Source organism: Nanorana parkeri, unplaced genomic scaffold (assembly GCF_000935625.1).
Source record: "Nanorana parkeri isolate BGI_ZX_2015 unplaced genomic scaffold, ASM93562v1 scaffold319, whole genome shotgun sequence".
In the NCBI taxonomy this organism is placed as follows: domain Eukaryota; kingdom Metazoa; phylum Chordata; class Amphibia; order Anura; family Dicroglossidae; genus Nanorana; species Nanorana parkeri.
The window spans coordinates 1,285,080-1,299,992 of NW_017306587.1; the positions used below are offsets into that span (position 1 = coordinate 1,285,080).

Here is a 14,913-nt window from a genome sequence, read left to right on the forward strand (position 1 = left end):
AACCCCCCCCCCCCCCCCCCCTCCCCAGAGAACTATGGACCAACCTTTTTTTTTGTCATAGTTCACTTTAGGGTCATAGGAGGACATATACTAATGTCGTCATTTAACCCAAAACTCAACATATATCGGGCTAGACCCAAGCTGCAGCTTGGACGGATCCCGACAATATAGTTGGGATCCACCCTGCTACCTGTGGAACGAAGAGGGGGAGAATCCCTGCGGGGAGCAGTGACTGACAGTCCCCATTCTCTGCAGGGAGATGATCAGGAGCTGAGCGATCGGGGTAAGTGATCACTCCATTCTCCAACATTAGAGCCGTCATTTGACAGCTTCAGTGTCACCAATCGGCTCTAAATATGGGGACGAGCGTATTTCACCCTCCCCATAATTCTCCTTTACACTCTCTTCCTCCTGGTTGAGGAAACTCTTCCCAATTTCCTATTGTGTAAACATGTCTCATGGATTGGTTTATTTGACTTACACTTTTGACCTCACTATCTACCTGCTCACGGTTTATTCTCATGTGTTATATAACTGCCCATTATTCGGCATTCAAGCAACCGGCACTCTCCAGCAATGGGCAGTCGGCTGCTTGGTGCACATTCAAAATGTTGTTAGCCACTAAATGTATTTGTTTGCTAATGAAATTATTTGCTTACTGCCTGTGGCTAGATTCTGCAGTCGGCAGCTGAATGTAAACATTGGGGAGCAATAGACAGCCTGCTATTGGCTATTTCAGATTGAAATAGTCAATAGCAGGCTGGCTATTGTAGCCGCCCACTGAGCAAAGGAGCGGACCTGAGAGAGAACTTCCTCGCTCAGGTCCGCTCCCCTGCTCAGTGGTCAGGGTTTCAATAGTTACTATTAACTCTCAAGCAAACAGAAACTACAGTTTTCCAGCACCTACTGATCCCCGTGGTTGCCATATAACTGGGAGTTTACTGTGTTTATGTTCTATGCAATTACTTTAGACTTTTATCATGTTAATTACTTCAGTATTTTATTTGTTTTGTACACAAATCTAAGCTAAGTTAGGACGCAAGAAAAGGGGAAGGAAAGGGTGATTAAATATTTCATTTCATTAACAAAACAAGCAATTCATTTATACTACAGAAATAAAATGTAGAAAATTGAGCTGCATCTGTAAAAATTTTTTAAGTATAACCAGGTCTATATTCACTTGCAGTATATATATATATCCAGCATTCCTACCAAGGATAAAGAAATATCTTCAGAAGGTCTTCTATTCATACCACAGGCATTCAGCTGCCCGAACGTGCATGCATTTGTCAGCAGAGCAACGTCACTGCTCGTTTCTGAGCTATAGAGGGGACTGACATTGCTTAATGAGCTCTTCCTCTGGGAACTTAATTCACCCACGCAGGCATACAGCCAATCTGACCAAGCAGTGAAGGTGAAAGCCTTAAACATTAACGAGCAGCATTAGACTATGGCAGATCTGAAATAAATGAACTAAAATCACACAGTCTCCCCCCAATGTAAAGCGAAAGGGTATTTTTAACAACATATTTACTTGTTACTTGATGTCACTGTGCTTTTGTAAGCAGACATTTTATCAGTTATGCATAGATATATTTATTCATGGTATTCATTTATATAACTCTGTCAAATTCAATTGTTTTTACAGAGCACAAAGAACCATTTACATCAGTCCTTGTCCCCAAAGGAACTTATATTCTGATGTCCCTTATGTGGTCATAAGATACACAAACACATTTGGGGCAATTGTGAGTGGGGGCAGATTCATTTAGCTGTAGGTTGTTTTAGGTTGTAGGAGAAAACTGGGTCATCCAAGTCCGTGCTGAGGCAACGCCATACAAACTACATGCAGATTGCGCTCCTCATGAGAACTGGACCTGCAACTCTAGTGCAGCCAGGCTCTAATGCTTAGCAATAAACTGCCTATGTTTTTTTTGGATCCATTATGTTGATTAATTATTAGGGATGCACCGATATATTGGCGCTGCTCTGTGTCCCAGCGTATAGGAGAGAAACTGTCACAGGCGGCCGAGCGCTGCAGGAGGAGAGCGATGTGAGCGGCCGGCGTCTCTCCTCCCCGCAGATCATAGGAGAGAAGTGTGGGCGGAGACAGCTCTCAAAGCTGTCACAGGAGGCTGAGCTCTCTGCCTGCTCCGCTCGCTCAACCTCATGTAGTTTCTAAAAGCTTCAAAGACTCTTTTAAAAAACATTTTTTTGTGTAGAAAATCACAGAGGTGACCTCTTTCTTTCATAAACATAAAAAGTTGCTGCAGCCCAAAGTTCTGTGAGTATATTTATTTTCTGACCGGCATGTATCTACAGTATATATTGCAGTAAATAGCTTCAGTGGGTGCACAAATAACAACAGTGATTAACTGATCATTCAATAAATAAATTATTGGAATTAAAGAAGTTTTATAATGATAATTCTTCCTTAACCGTGCCAGTTGTAAGGGTCTGAAAGCAAAACTTATCTCTCTTATTTTCCTATTTTGTGTCATATAAGGGCAGCATTCAGTACTGCTACACATCTTTACGGCTCTACAGGGCACCCAACCCTTGGCTCTGCTGTATCACGGACCATCTTTTTAGCTCAGTCTCAAATGTCACCTGCTGAAGTAAATTTTCCAGATACTCCTAAGGATAATCCACTTTTGACATGGGCTCTAGTACATGGTCCATGACCACATAAAAAGAACATACAGATGACACTACTTTTAAGACTCATTACTAGATAAGAACAAACATCCTAAACCCAGTTCCATTAGTGCTTTACTAGGTAATTGTTTTGTGATCTGCCTCACCAGGATTAACTGCAAATAAATGTAATTTTTAAAAAAAATTTACCAATAAAAACATTGTTCCACCCTCCCCTATAATAAATCTGCAGACAGCAGTCCATCACACCTGGCATTCAGGCTTAGACACCCTGTTGTAAGGGGGTTGCAAATGTGTGGGCCCTCCGCAACGCAGATTCCACATGGACACCCTTCAGCATTAGGTGGGGGGGGGGATTGGGGGCAACTTTTGAACTCTACCATGGGCCTTAAAAATAATATATGGGAGGGGTTAATGTGTACTTATTATAAATATTTTCAAATTCATAAAGTAGAAAAAAATGGGAGCGATACAGCAATTCACTTTCTCTATTTATTAATATTATGACATGCCTTTGAGTGCTTACATCACTTACTACATATATATTGTACTTTTATGAACAGAAAATTCTGACGACAGAACGTGATGTTAATACATGTCTCAATCTGTGTCTGTTAATGTTTGCTGTCTCTTAAAGCTAGCTCTTGCAATAAATGGTTATGAGGATTTATCTTTTGTAACAGACCCCCCATGAATCTTGATATTAAATTTACAAGCGTTCTCCCGTGACCCAAAGCTCAGTATATAGGAAATTATGGACCGGCACTCCAAGGTAGAAGTCTTTTTATTGACGTTTCATGCAACAATACACTTATTGCAACGTTTCGGGGTCACACAGGATCCCCTTCATCAGGCAGAACAAGTGACTTGTTCTGATGAAGGGGATCCTGTGTGACCCCGAAACGTTGCGATAAGTGCATTGTTGCATGAAACGTCAATAAAAAGACGTTATTCTACCTTGGAGTGCCGGTGTCCCTAATTTCCTATATACTATTCAGACGGTGGCCATGCGTCGACTACTGATGCACCCAATCTATTACTACGGATTAGCGGTAAGGAGTGCAATGGGTACATGGACTGTAACCAAAGCTCAGTATACTGCGGCTACTGAAACGCCGCAGCCTGAATGGATCCTGGCATTGCTGTCGAGATCCACCCAGCTGCGGGATTGACAGCTGGCTCTGCCTATCCAGAGGCAGAGCCAGCTGTGCCCGCCCCCTCCCCGTCCGTTCCGCCAGTCAGCGCTGGAGGATTTGGGGGTGGGATCCCTGTAGGGAGCCGTGAGTGACAGTCACGGCTCTCTGCAGGGATAGATTGAGTAGTATATAACATATCATCTGGCAGTCTCCGGGTCCTAATTTAGGTGGCCGGAGACTGCCAGATGACCCCGCTCGGAGCGCCGCCCACCGAGTGCTAACATGAATGGGTTAAATTATCCTTAGTACAACTATGTTATGTACTATGGATCATGATTTAACCTATTCATGTTAGCAGGGGATAATTGTAACTCTATTACTGCAGTGTACTGGACGTATGTGCTGTATATGTACTATGGATCATGATTTAACCCATTCATGTTAGAACGGCAGAATTGTGAGCGCCTCCCACAAGCTGAGCACCGAGATGTGATGCAGCGATCCTGCCCAGCGCCGACTACAAGAGGCATCGCGTGAGGCTACTGGGATCGGAGTGAAACTGTGAGTAAGGGAAGCTGGGATGGGGCTGGCTGTAAATCTATTGCTATAGTGTACTGGACGTGTGTAATGTATATGTAGTGCATATATACAGCACACACCTCCACTACACTCCAGCAATAGAGTTACAACTCTCCAGTGCTAACATGAATAGGTTAAACCATGATCCATAGTACATAACATGTAGTTGTACTATGGATCATTTAAAGTCACCTGTCCCTTTAAGAAAAAGTATCGGTAATTGGTATCGGCAAGTACATGAGGGGATGTACTTGTACTTGGGCCTGAAAAAGTGTCATCGGGACATCCCTATTGAGAATGTATGCACACATTAGCCCCATTTTCTATTGCTTCCCTACTCAGGGTAATTCCACCCCAGTGCCTAAAAAACATATACTTCTGCTGGTACCTGCTGTACCTCATTCAACTTAGCACATCACAAACTGAAGTCTCAATTCTCCACCACTAAAATGTAAACCATACTTGGGTACAGCATTCACCCCAGTAATAAACACTTGTTTTAAGTAAAATCATTTTGCCCTATCTCAATTAAAATGTTAGTGTTTATGGGGTAATGCTCACAGTTGTCCTAACTATGGTCAGGGAACAAAGAACTGCACTGCAAATCCCTGTTCATCAACACTGCAGTTTCCATTTTGTCCTTCTCCCTATGCTAAAAACTTTGCAAGTATTTCACTTTCATAGCCAAAGAGCCTGGAAAGGCTGTAGTCTGTAACAGTATACGAAAACCCAATCACTAAAATTATATAAGCTTCAACTTGTTAATGTAATGTAAAAGTAATTTTAAATATGCAGCTTTTATTAAAATAATACCTGGTGATGTTACCTTGCTTAATAATTTCCTATAGACTTGTGGTAATGCTTTGTCCCTATCTTTCAACTGAGCTCCTGCATTGTCACCCTGCTATTCCAGCTCTTGATGAAGATTACAAGTTGCTGTTTTAACACCAGCATTGTCCATTTTCATCACCATCAGTTAACCCACCCTGGAAAATGCCATGCAGCTGCTGGAGTGAATGCATGTTGATAGGATGCATTTGCATTAGATCAGTAGCACTATAATGCAGCAAAGAATTTAAAAAAAAGCTATACACAAGAATTTTATTTTTTTTAAAAAATCAACGTTTGTGATACACAGGGGTCTATTCACAAAGCTGCCGAAGGATCTGGCCGTAGCTTCGGCCGATCCTTCGGCTAGCTTCGGCACCAGGACCCCTTCGGTTCAGGAGAACCGAGGGGGTGCTGTACGGCTATTCACAATAGCCCGTACAGATAAACTAAATTATAAGGGTTTACACTCCCTGCCCAGCTCTTAGCAACATGGGATGCTCTGGCCTGCATACTACCCGCACACACACCCGGGCGGGCAGGTGTGTATGGCCCTTACTTATCTCCCCGCCTGGCTCTCAGCATCTTGGGACACTCAGGCTGGTGTCCCCCCAGCTTCTGGCAACCAGTGATGTCACTAGTTGCCAGGAGCTGGGCGGGATGCCGGCCAGAGCATCCCTGGTTGCAAATGGCCGGGAGGGGAAAAGTGTATGGGAAAAGAATGGCCAGAGAAAAAAAGTCAGCTGTCTCCTTGGGTCTGTGAACTTTTGCTGACCCATGGAGCGGCACCCCCACCCCCCCCCCCTTCATGTGGTGACCAAGGCATGTGCCATACCCTGAATACACCACTGTGTGTGGGGGATGAGAAAGTTGCAAATAGGAATGAGTTGTAGGGAGAAAGAAAAGAGTAAATAAAGAGATTGCCCGTTTCCCAGTGCTGGAACGATGGAGCTGTAGCCATATGCTTCACATTTTAGACCACCTATTTTTGTTCCCTTTCAAAACTAAAAAAAACCTTTGGAGGAATATTGCTGAGCAGCAGAAACATGGGACAGATATCCCAAAACGCATCTACATTATGCCTCCGCGGATTCAACATTCGGAAACTGCAGGAACAATAGAGTGCTCTGCTTACAAATTATTCCACCAGCCAATTACAGATTTTTCTGATTCTGTAGAGTCAAGCGTCAAACTACATTCATCAACTCACTGCTTGCTGGCACCAAAATAATGAATTAAAATAAAATTCACTTTGAGACTAAAAGGCAAAGTCGGTGAAACTGAAACTAATCAGCTCAAACTATATAAATAGGCAGGGCCACGCTAAAGCTTCCCCTGTCACACAATCTCGGTGGCCCAAGCCTCGTAACTAATTAGAAATCTAATTTTCTGTTTTTATCTTGACCAAGGCTCGGTGGTTATGGCTCAGTAGGCATTGTGTGTTGAGAGCAATCAATGACAGGATACTTTTTTCTTCATGCTGTATAGTAAAATGTCATTTGAAGGACAGGAAGGGTATGAATACAAAGCAAAGGTAGAGCGAAAAAAATGACAAAAAGGGTCAAAGAAATGAGAAAGTACAACTTCAATATAAACTTTAGAGCGAGAAGTGTGTTATTGTTCCATAAGTTAAAGAGGAGCTTTGCCCTTATCTTGAAATTACAACAAATATACCTTTTAAAAATGGTTAGTAATGACAATCTACACTGATACGTCTAGATATTTGCAGGCTTTTTATTCTTTGCATACCTTATTTTTCTTTTTTACCCCATTCTTCTCACAGTGGCCATTTTTACTAAGGGCAGATTGCCATATCTCCCTTTACTTTCTGGAACTCTGGCACATGTGACAAGGACATGTGACCATGCACATCATCTCAGGGGAGGAAAATGCCTTTCCCTGAGATTTCATGAGATTACAGATGAGATTTTGCAGCAATACTCTGCTGAGTAACCTTCACAAGATGCAATGCTTGGGCACAATTACATAATTTGTGCCAAAGAGGACCAGGAAGTAGAAAAACTGAAATTGCAGGTAAAAGAAAAATGTTTGTTTACCAATGAATGAAAGATGATTTCAAATCAGAATGCAAAGCTGCATGCTGATGTGATTTTTAGTGAAAGGGGGTAAAGATCCAATTTAACTACCCACAAAACTTCCCACAAAACTACCATGGGGGTTATGGGCAAAAGAGGATTCCCTCTATTCCTTTCTGCCTTTATTACACACTTTAGTGACTAATTCCCATTTTGCAAGCTGCAAATATCTAAGAGGGAAATTCCCCGCTTAGATAGTTGTCCCCGGAACAGGTACCCCCAGTGGAAGATTTCTCCTTACCTCTAGTTTGGGGGACATCTTTAAACAATTTTATTTCCCCTCACTTTCTTTCTTGGTGACCAGCACAAATAGAGGCGGGTGAATCTCCCCAATGGAAACGGCAATAAAATCTTGACAAAGGGCCTAACCATTCCCCACTCTATCCAACTGAAAAAGAGGATTTATGCTTTGCGCTCTAGGTTTTGCCTACAGATACACTCTAAATGTAGATGTTATTCGAATAAATGATTCAGAGTTCACTTTGGGGGTTAGGCTAAGGTACCTGTACAAGTGTATCTACAACCAACAATTATTTTCTGTTTGGGGATAGAGGCACAAGAATAGGCACAGGAATAGAGGGGGGCTGTTCCAATGGGGACACTTGTTTTAGTTATAAGAGGTGATTTCCCTACACTTTGGAGAGAAGTGGACAGAAATCATACCAATTGGACCCAGACAGCCAAACAAAAACCACCAAAAACAGTGGTTTTAATCATTCATTACTCAATCCAAAACTAAAAGTTAAAGTTTTGGCTTTAGATATAGTTTAAATAAATAGTTATGTTCACAGATATAGTTTAAATATATTGAAGGTTTATTTAAGAGTTACATCTACATGCACTCTGGGTTAGGTTAAGTGTTAAGGTAAGGGAGGGATACGCATAAGGGGATGTGTAGGGAAAACTTTGGCACTTAGTGAAATTTATGGATGTGTGGGAAGTGTTAAATGTCACTCAATGTTAGCACCGAGAGCTCTTAACTTAAAAGGGAACTATGGGGTAAGTGTTTTTCCCCATAGTTCTTTTTAGGGTCAAGCGAGGACATATACTAACCTCCTCCCGTGGCCCAAAGCTCAATATATAGCGAGCTATTGCCCGCGTCATACTGAGAGCGCCGCAGCTGGGATGGATCACCGATAATACTATCGTGATCCACCCAGTTGCCTGAGTGACAGCTGGCTCTGCCTATCTAGCAGCAGAGCCAGCTGTGCCTGCCCCCCCTCCCCCTGTTTGTTCCTCCATTCAGCGCTGGAGGATCGGAGAGGGGAGGAGGAATCCCTGTGGGATATCAGTCACCGCTCACTGCATTGAGCGGATCAGTAAGTGAGCAGATCGGCTGCATGTTTCTCCTCACTTCCCGATCAATAGAGCCGACCTGTGACAACTTCTTTGTCACAGGTCCGCTCTAACTATGAGGATGAGTGGAAATCACTCACCTCATAGTTCTCCTTTAAGTATTATGAAGCCACCATCTTGACTCCTGGGCATGGACCTTGAAAGATAAAGTGATGGCAGGTACATGCTGGAATTACACACAACTGAGAAATGGACAGCACAATTAGTACAATCTGCATTGTCAATTTAAGAAAAGAGGTTTGCAACACTCTAAAACCCAATGTTTTGTGTAGAAGAATTAATTGCCTGTCACCCACAAGATCTTTCTCAGCTTTGTACTTCACAAAAAACATAATATATAAATACCATGAAGCACCTTATTAAAGCATATTTAAATATAAACAATTAGGAAAGCATTAGCGAGCGTGCGTAGGGGTATTAGATCTCAGGTACATGAAGATCAGAGTCAGAAGCAAGTCAAGTTCAGCGGCTTCTGATTTTCTGACCTAATGTGAGTTTTCTTAATTTGCCTTTGAGTTGTTTAAACATTTGCTTTGCTCTGCTGTTTGTTTTTAGAGCACAAAAAAAATTAACAAAAAAATTAACAAACATTACAATAGTTTACAATACCTTACCTTAAATTTATCAACTTCAGCTTTTGAGCATGTTGCATGATAGGAAAGGACCTGTAGGAAGAAAACAAAAATGCTACTTATGGATACTTCTTAAAGCTGTCAGTGCCAATTCACCCAACCATTCTGACAAGACCCCAATGCTGCCACTAACTGACAGACCTTTCAGTCTCTCTGCCAAATTCATTGAAACTCTATACAAACAAAAACTTATTTTATAAAGACAGTGAAAAAGACTAAATTCCCCCAAAGAAAAAACAAACAAACAATAAAGCTACAGCAAACTGACATGTAACTGTAGTAGCTGTGGTTACAACAATGTATTACACAGTGCCTGTGGCCCTACCAGGTATAATTTATAGGTACTTACATTGTGCCAAGCTGGACCAGCGTAACTATATATACATTTTTACAGCTAAAGTTCAGCTTTCAAATAATTTTTTTTGCATTGTTTTAATCTGCTTTACAAAACCAGGGCCCTGCATCATGTGCACACATTCACTATTAAAATTCTTCCATTTTTTAATTATAAGCTAATTAACAATGATATGTAATTCATAAAGTGTGTATGTGCATTGATTGGTAATGCTCTGAGCTGTAGCATTGCTTAAACAGTGTGAGATACTCATTTTGCTGGAGGTATGAATGACAAAAACAATCAAAATATCATCTTAAAACATTTCTTCCTTTTAAAAGTCTCACTAATGGTCATTTAGATACATTCAGCAAGAAGCTTGCACAGTCTTCCTTAATCAGGCCATTAGGAACAAGAATCAAGGAATAAGATCAGATTTCAAGAAAAAAAAAACATTTTTCTAAGGGTAACCTGTCATCTATTGAAACCATGCTGTATGATGTTAAAGGCGCACTGTAAAACCCAGATAATTGCTTCCTTTTCACTGTGCCTGCTTTAAAAAATCCAGTTAGAAATAGGAATTCAGTGCCATTTTGGCTGTTGCCCAGGGCATAAAATGCTAACTATAATGCGGCATTAGATGGGCAGAGAAAGAGTAATCATTCTATATCATTAAGTTTATGGTGATGTGTGCCAAAAGGAACTAAAAACCCTCTACTAAAGTGCATGCCCAGCCATTGCCCAAATTTACTCTCAAACATCCTTCTCCCCATCTACAGCATGCTCCAGCATTGATCTATTTCTTTACATTCTTCCTGTAATGAGAAATAGCTTTTATTAATCCCTGTTAGATCATCACCGGAATTGTAAACTTCTTGCAGGAGCAGCTGCTGGGAGCTCAGTTACTGGTCAGTAAGGTGGAATGCAACTATGGGGATGTAGTGTTTTTCTAAATTCTTTTTTTGCAATGGTGTGATCTTGTAATGAATTTCAGTCAGCTTAGCTGTGTGCTGGCTACTGTACTCTAAGCATGGAATTATTAACTCAGTCACAGGCTGTGTTGGGCTTGCTCCAGCAGGGTGTTCTAGAGATAACATTCTATGTTAAAGGAGAACTATGGGGTCAGTGTTTTTCCCCATAGTTCTCCTTAGGGTAACGGGAGGACACAAACTAGTGTCCTCCCGTTACCCTAAGCTCAGTATACCGCGAGCTACAGCTCGCGGTATACTGAGACGCCGCACCTGGAGCGGATCCCGACTTAGATGACGGGATCCGCCCAGCTGCGTGAGTGACAGCTGGCTCTGCCTACCTAGAGGCAGAGCCAGCTGTACCTGCCCCCTCCCCTGTCCGTTCCGCCAGTCAGCGCTGGCAGATCGGAGCGGGGAGAGGGGAATCCAACCCCTCCCCCTGTCACGGCAGAGAGCCGTGATAGGATCGAGAGGTGAGGGAACCCAGTATGTGTTCCCTCACCTCCCGATCTACTGAGCCGACCTGTGACAGTCTTATTGTCACAGGTCGGCTTAGAACTATGAGGTGAGTGGAAATCACTCATCTCATAGTTCTCCTTTAAGGATATTTAATACCTAGCCAATCGGCAGGCCTGGGGGGGCTTCTGTGCATGCTGTGAGCGTCAATAAATATCTGAGGCATTTTCTGGCATGGGGTCTTCCTTTCAGGGTTTTATCCTGAATCTATGGCCACCTGTCTTATCCTTAAGCCTAAGGGTGTGGGAAGTTTCAGGGATCTCCCCTCTTGGGGGGCCTCCCTCACAAATCACTGGCTCCCATGGAGTTCTGCAAGGCCTAGAGGAAGCCGAACTGCAGTTGTATCCCACATAGAGGTAGTGAGTGATGGACTGAGTTGGAAAGCACCAGAGGAACCTTTCCATTGTGATCCTGCCTTGAAATTTGAGAGGAAACACTTCAACATGGTTGTTAAGGTGTCACTGTGAGAAAGGGACCCAGAAAGTTTAGAAGACATGCATAAAACCAAGGTGAACATTCAGGTATTCTGTGCTCCCTCCACCCCCCTTCCTATCATCTTCATGCAATAAATCTTCTTTAAACCTAAAACAGTGAATTGTCGACCATCATTCCCAAAATTCTGAGGACATGAACCTCATCCTGAGATGAATGCACCTGGGATTTCTATCGCCAAGCAAGTGGGTCTGGGACATTTGTAATTTAACTGTTGGGTAGCTGAAGAGCCATATCCCTCTAAGCCTAAAGTACTATGCACTCTCCTGCCACTAATACTTTGTGATCGTGTGATAATTTCTTATCAGGCAAGAGTATTACTCCTCACATTGTATGCTTCTGAATGTGAGTCAATAATTTTGTAGGCACTGAATATGCTTCCTATTGTAGACAACAGTCTATAGAAATTGTGCTGCCAAGGTTGCTGCCAAGGTTTTAAATAGGCCATAATGAAAAGATGTTGTATATCTCACAGGAAATTGTGTTCTAAAGCACCGTACTTTAAAGAATATTGACATCCATCGTATGTCTTCACCAGCCGTATCACAATAAACTGACTCATTCAAACATTGAAGAGTTTCTTTAAAGAAATGCCACAATATTGACTGCTGAAAAGACTTACTTCAGTAAGAGACAATGGGGTGTATTTACTAAAGGCAAATAGGCTGTTCACTTTGCAAGGGAATTTTCCCTTTGAATGAAAGAAAGCTCTGTTGACTTTCATTATCCAATCATGTGCAAGAAAAAATACTGTTTTTTTTATTTTTTTATTTCCCTACAAGCTATTGGGTATTCTTTGCAAAATTAATTTTTACAGCCCATTTGCCTTTAGTAAATCAACCCCACTGAGAGATCATTGATGGATGTTTGTATAAATTAGAGAGGCAGTAATGCAAGTGTAGGGATGAAGTGTTTCCCTAAATTCTTTTTGTCTATTGTTGTGATTTGTCAGTGTAGTCAGCTTAGCTGTGCTGGCTAGTGTACTCTGACAGGGTTATTCACAAAAGGGTGAAGAGTTTGGAGAAGGCAGGAGAAGTGAACAATTTAGAACAACATAGCTGAACTGCAAAGTGAGATGAATTGGAGAATGTTTCCAAATCAGCTATGTTGTCCTAGATTGTTCATTCTCCTGCCTTCTACAAACTCTACACCCTTTTGTGAATAACCCTGTAAGTGTGCAGTGATTATTCTCAGTCACCTGCTGTGCTGAGTGTTCACCAGCAGAGCGTGCTAGAGATAATGCTTCACATTAAGGATGTTTAATACCTGGCCAATCAGTAGTTCTGGGGAGTCTGCTAGGAGAGCTATTGCATATCTAAGGCACGTCTTGGTACAGTGGCTTCACTCCAGAGTTTTTACCCTGAAAGGATGCATCTGCGATCCACAAATTTAGGCCCCAGGCCTGAAGGCCTAGGGGTATGGGAAGGTTTAGGGATCTGCTGTCATGGCTGGTGTTCCTAAGATACTGGCTATGTAATTGAGTGCTACTAGGCAGTGAAGGAGGCAAAGTTGCAGTTTTCCCCCACAGGGATGGTGAGTGACTGACTGAGCTGAGAAGCACCACAGGAACCTTCCCAATGCTATCCTGCCTTCATTTAAAGACTGAGCATACACAGGAACCTCAGTTCTACAAGGAGCCATTCATATTGAGATGTATTCCAGCCAGTAGAGTCTTGTGATAGAAGGATTTATATAGTTAGAAGTCCATGCAGAAGACCAAAGATTGTGTATGGAAATAAATTAGGGCTGGTAATAATTAAAACATTCCTGTTCGATTAATCGAAATTTTTTTTAATCGATTAATTTCGCTACACAGGTAATGAACAATAGCAAAGTGGCACTAAAATCAGGAGTTAAATCTTAAAAATGCATTCAAGTACCTTAACTATTAACAAAAATGTATTTTATTTGTGTATCACTCGGCTGTAAATCCTCAAATCATCTCTGAACACATGGTGACACTGTTTTTCCTTCTGGAGGGTGGCTTCTTTTGTTCCCCATGGTCCTTGTGTGTGTTGTAAAGTACCCACCTCTCCAAGCTCGTTCCCGTATAGACTATAACTTTAATACAAATGAGTAAACTAAACGTGAGATTGCAGTCCATCATGGGAGCGAGCTTGAAGTGGTGGCCACTCTTCTGGGAAATGATCTTTGCTTTTAGTAATATGGCTAATAGGTTATACATGGTTCTGTTTATTTATCCACACACTGTAATGACAGCATATCTTGTACATTCTCAATGATAACAACCTAACTTGAAATACATTTTAACAAATTCCTAAATTAGAGTTACATATGTTTAGCAGTTTGTCAGTTGAAATTACAGACATTTGTCAGTAATCAGCAAAGCAGTGTTATCTAAATACTGCTTTCCTTGCCTCTCCCCGCTCCTTATGTTGGTGACACATAAGATGCAAATTGGTCCTTGCATGGCTAGAAGTTAGTAGGTGTTTTCGTGCCTAAGTAATAATCGCTTTTCCAATGGGTTTTTTATGCCTCGTACAAGTAATAAATACTAACAACTAAGCACAGTGATCTGGTAAAACTGAAGTATAAGTTTTATTTTTGTTATGCAGCCCCAGGGACATAACTTACCTCCAATATGGTATGAACTTAACTTAAACTGGAAATCCTCCCACTAGTGTCACCAGATATCCCCTTACATCACTGATCTTCCCCTGGTGTGGCGGTTAACAGGAGCTGTGAGAAAGATTCTGCAAAAGTCGGGCTACCCACCTGCCCTTTCCTCCTCTCTCCTCCATTCATAAAAAATTGTACTGGTATTTGCGACAATGCAAAGCGACATGTGATTGGAGGACAGGTGGATGAATGACAGGAATTGCCTCCTCCAATCATAGGTTGCTTTGCATTATGGGAAATAATAGTAAATCCTTGAGGGAACTGAGAAGAGGAAGATAGCCTCGTGGGAGGATTTCTACAATAAGTAGCAACCAACCGGGCATGAGACACACTTCATTGCAGGTAAGTTATGGTCCTGGGGTGCATTAAAAAAAAGTCAAGTAAACTAAAAAATAAACTTAAGTTTTACCTCTAAGCAAAACCTTTTTATAGACCCTCTGTCGCGTTTTTATTGCTGACTGTGTCTCCATTGAGGACATTCATCCCTCTATTTGTACTGGTAACCATTGTCACTTGGAAAGAAATTTAGGGGAAATCCAAGATTTTAGAGTTGGCCCCAGAACAAGAAGTGAGAGCAACTGTCAACTGTCTAAGATGGGAATTCCCCTCACTTTGGGAGACTATTTTTAATTTCCTGTTGCATTTCTGAGACAGGAAGTGATGGGAAATATCCTCAAT

General features: G+C 41.8%; 1 protein-coding gene across 1 annotated transcript in view; it reads right to left on the reverse strand.

Annotated features, from left to right (window-relative positions):
• The window catches only part of PDE11A (phosphodiesterase 11A), a 186,464-nt gene that overhangs the window by 129,634 nt on the left and 41,917 nt on the right, over positions 1–14,913 (reverse strand). The window contains exon 8 of the mRNA XM_018558066.1: positions 9,268–9,318. Coding sequence (XP_018413568.1) covers positions 9,268–9,318 — 51 coding nt within the window. The remainder of the gene's footprint in view (positions 1–9,267; positions 9,319–14,913) is intronic.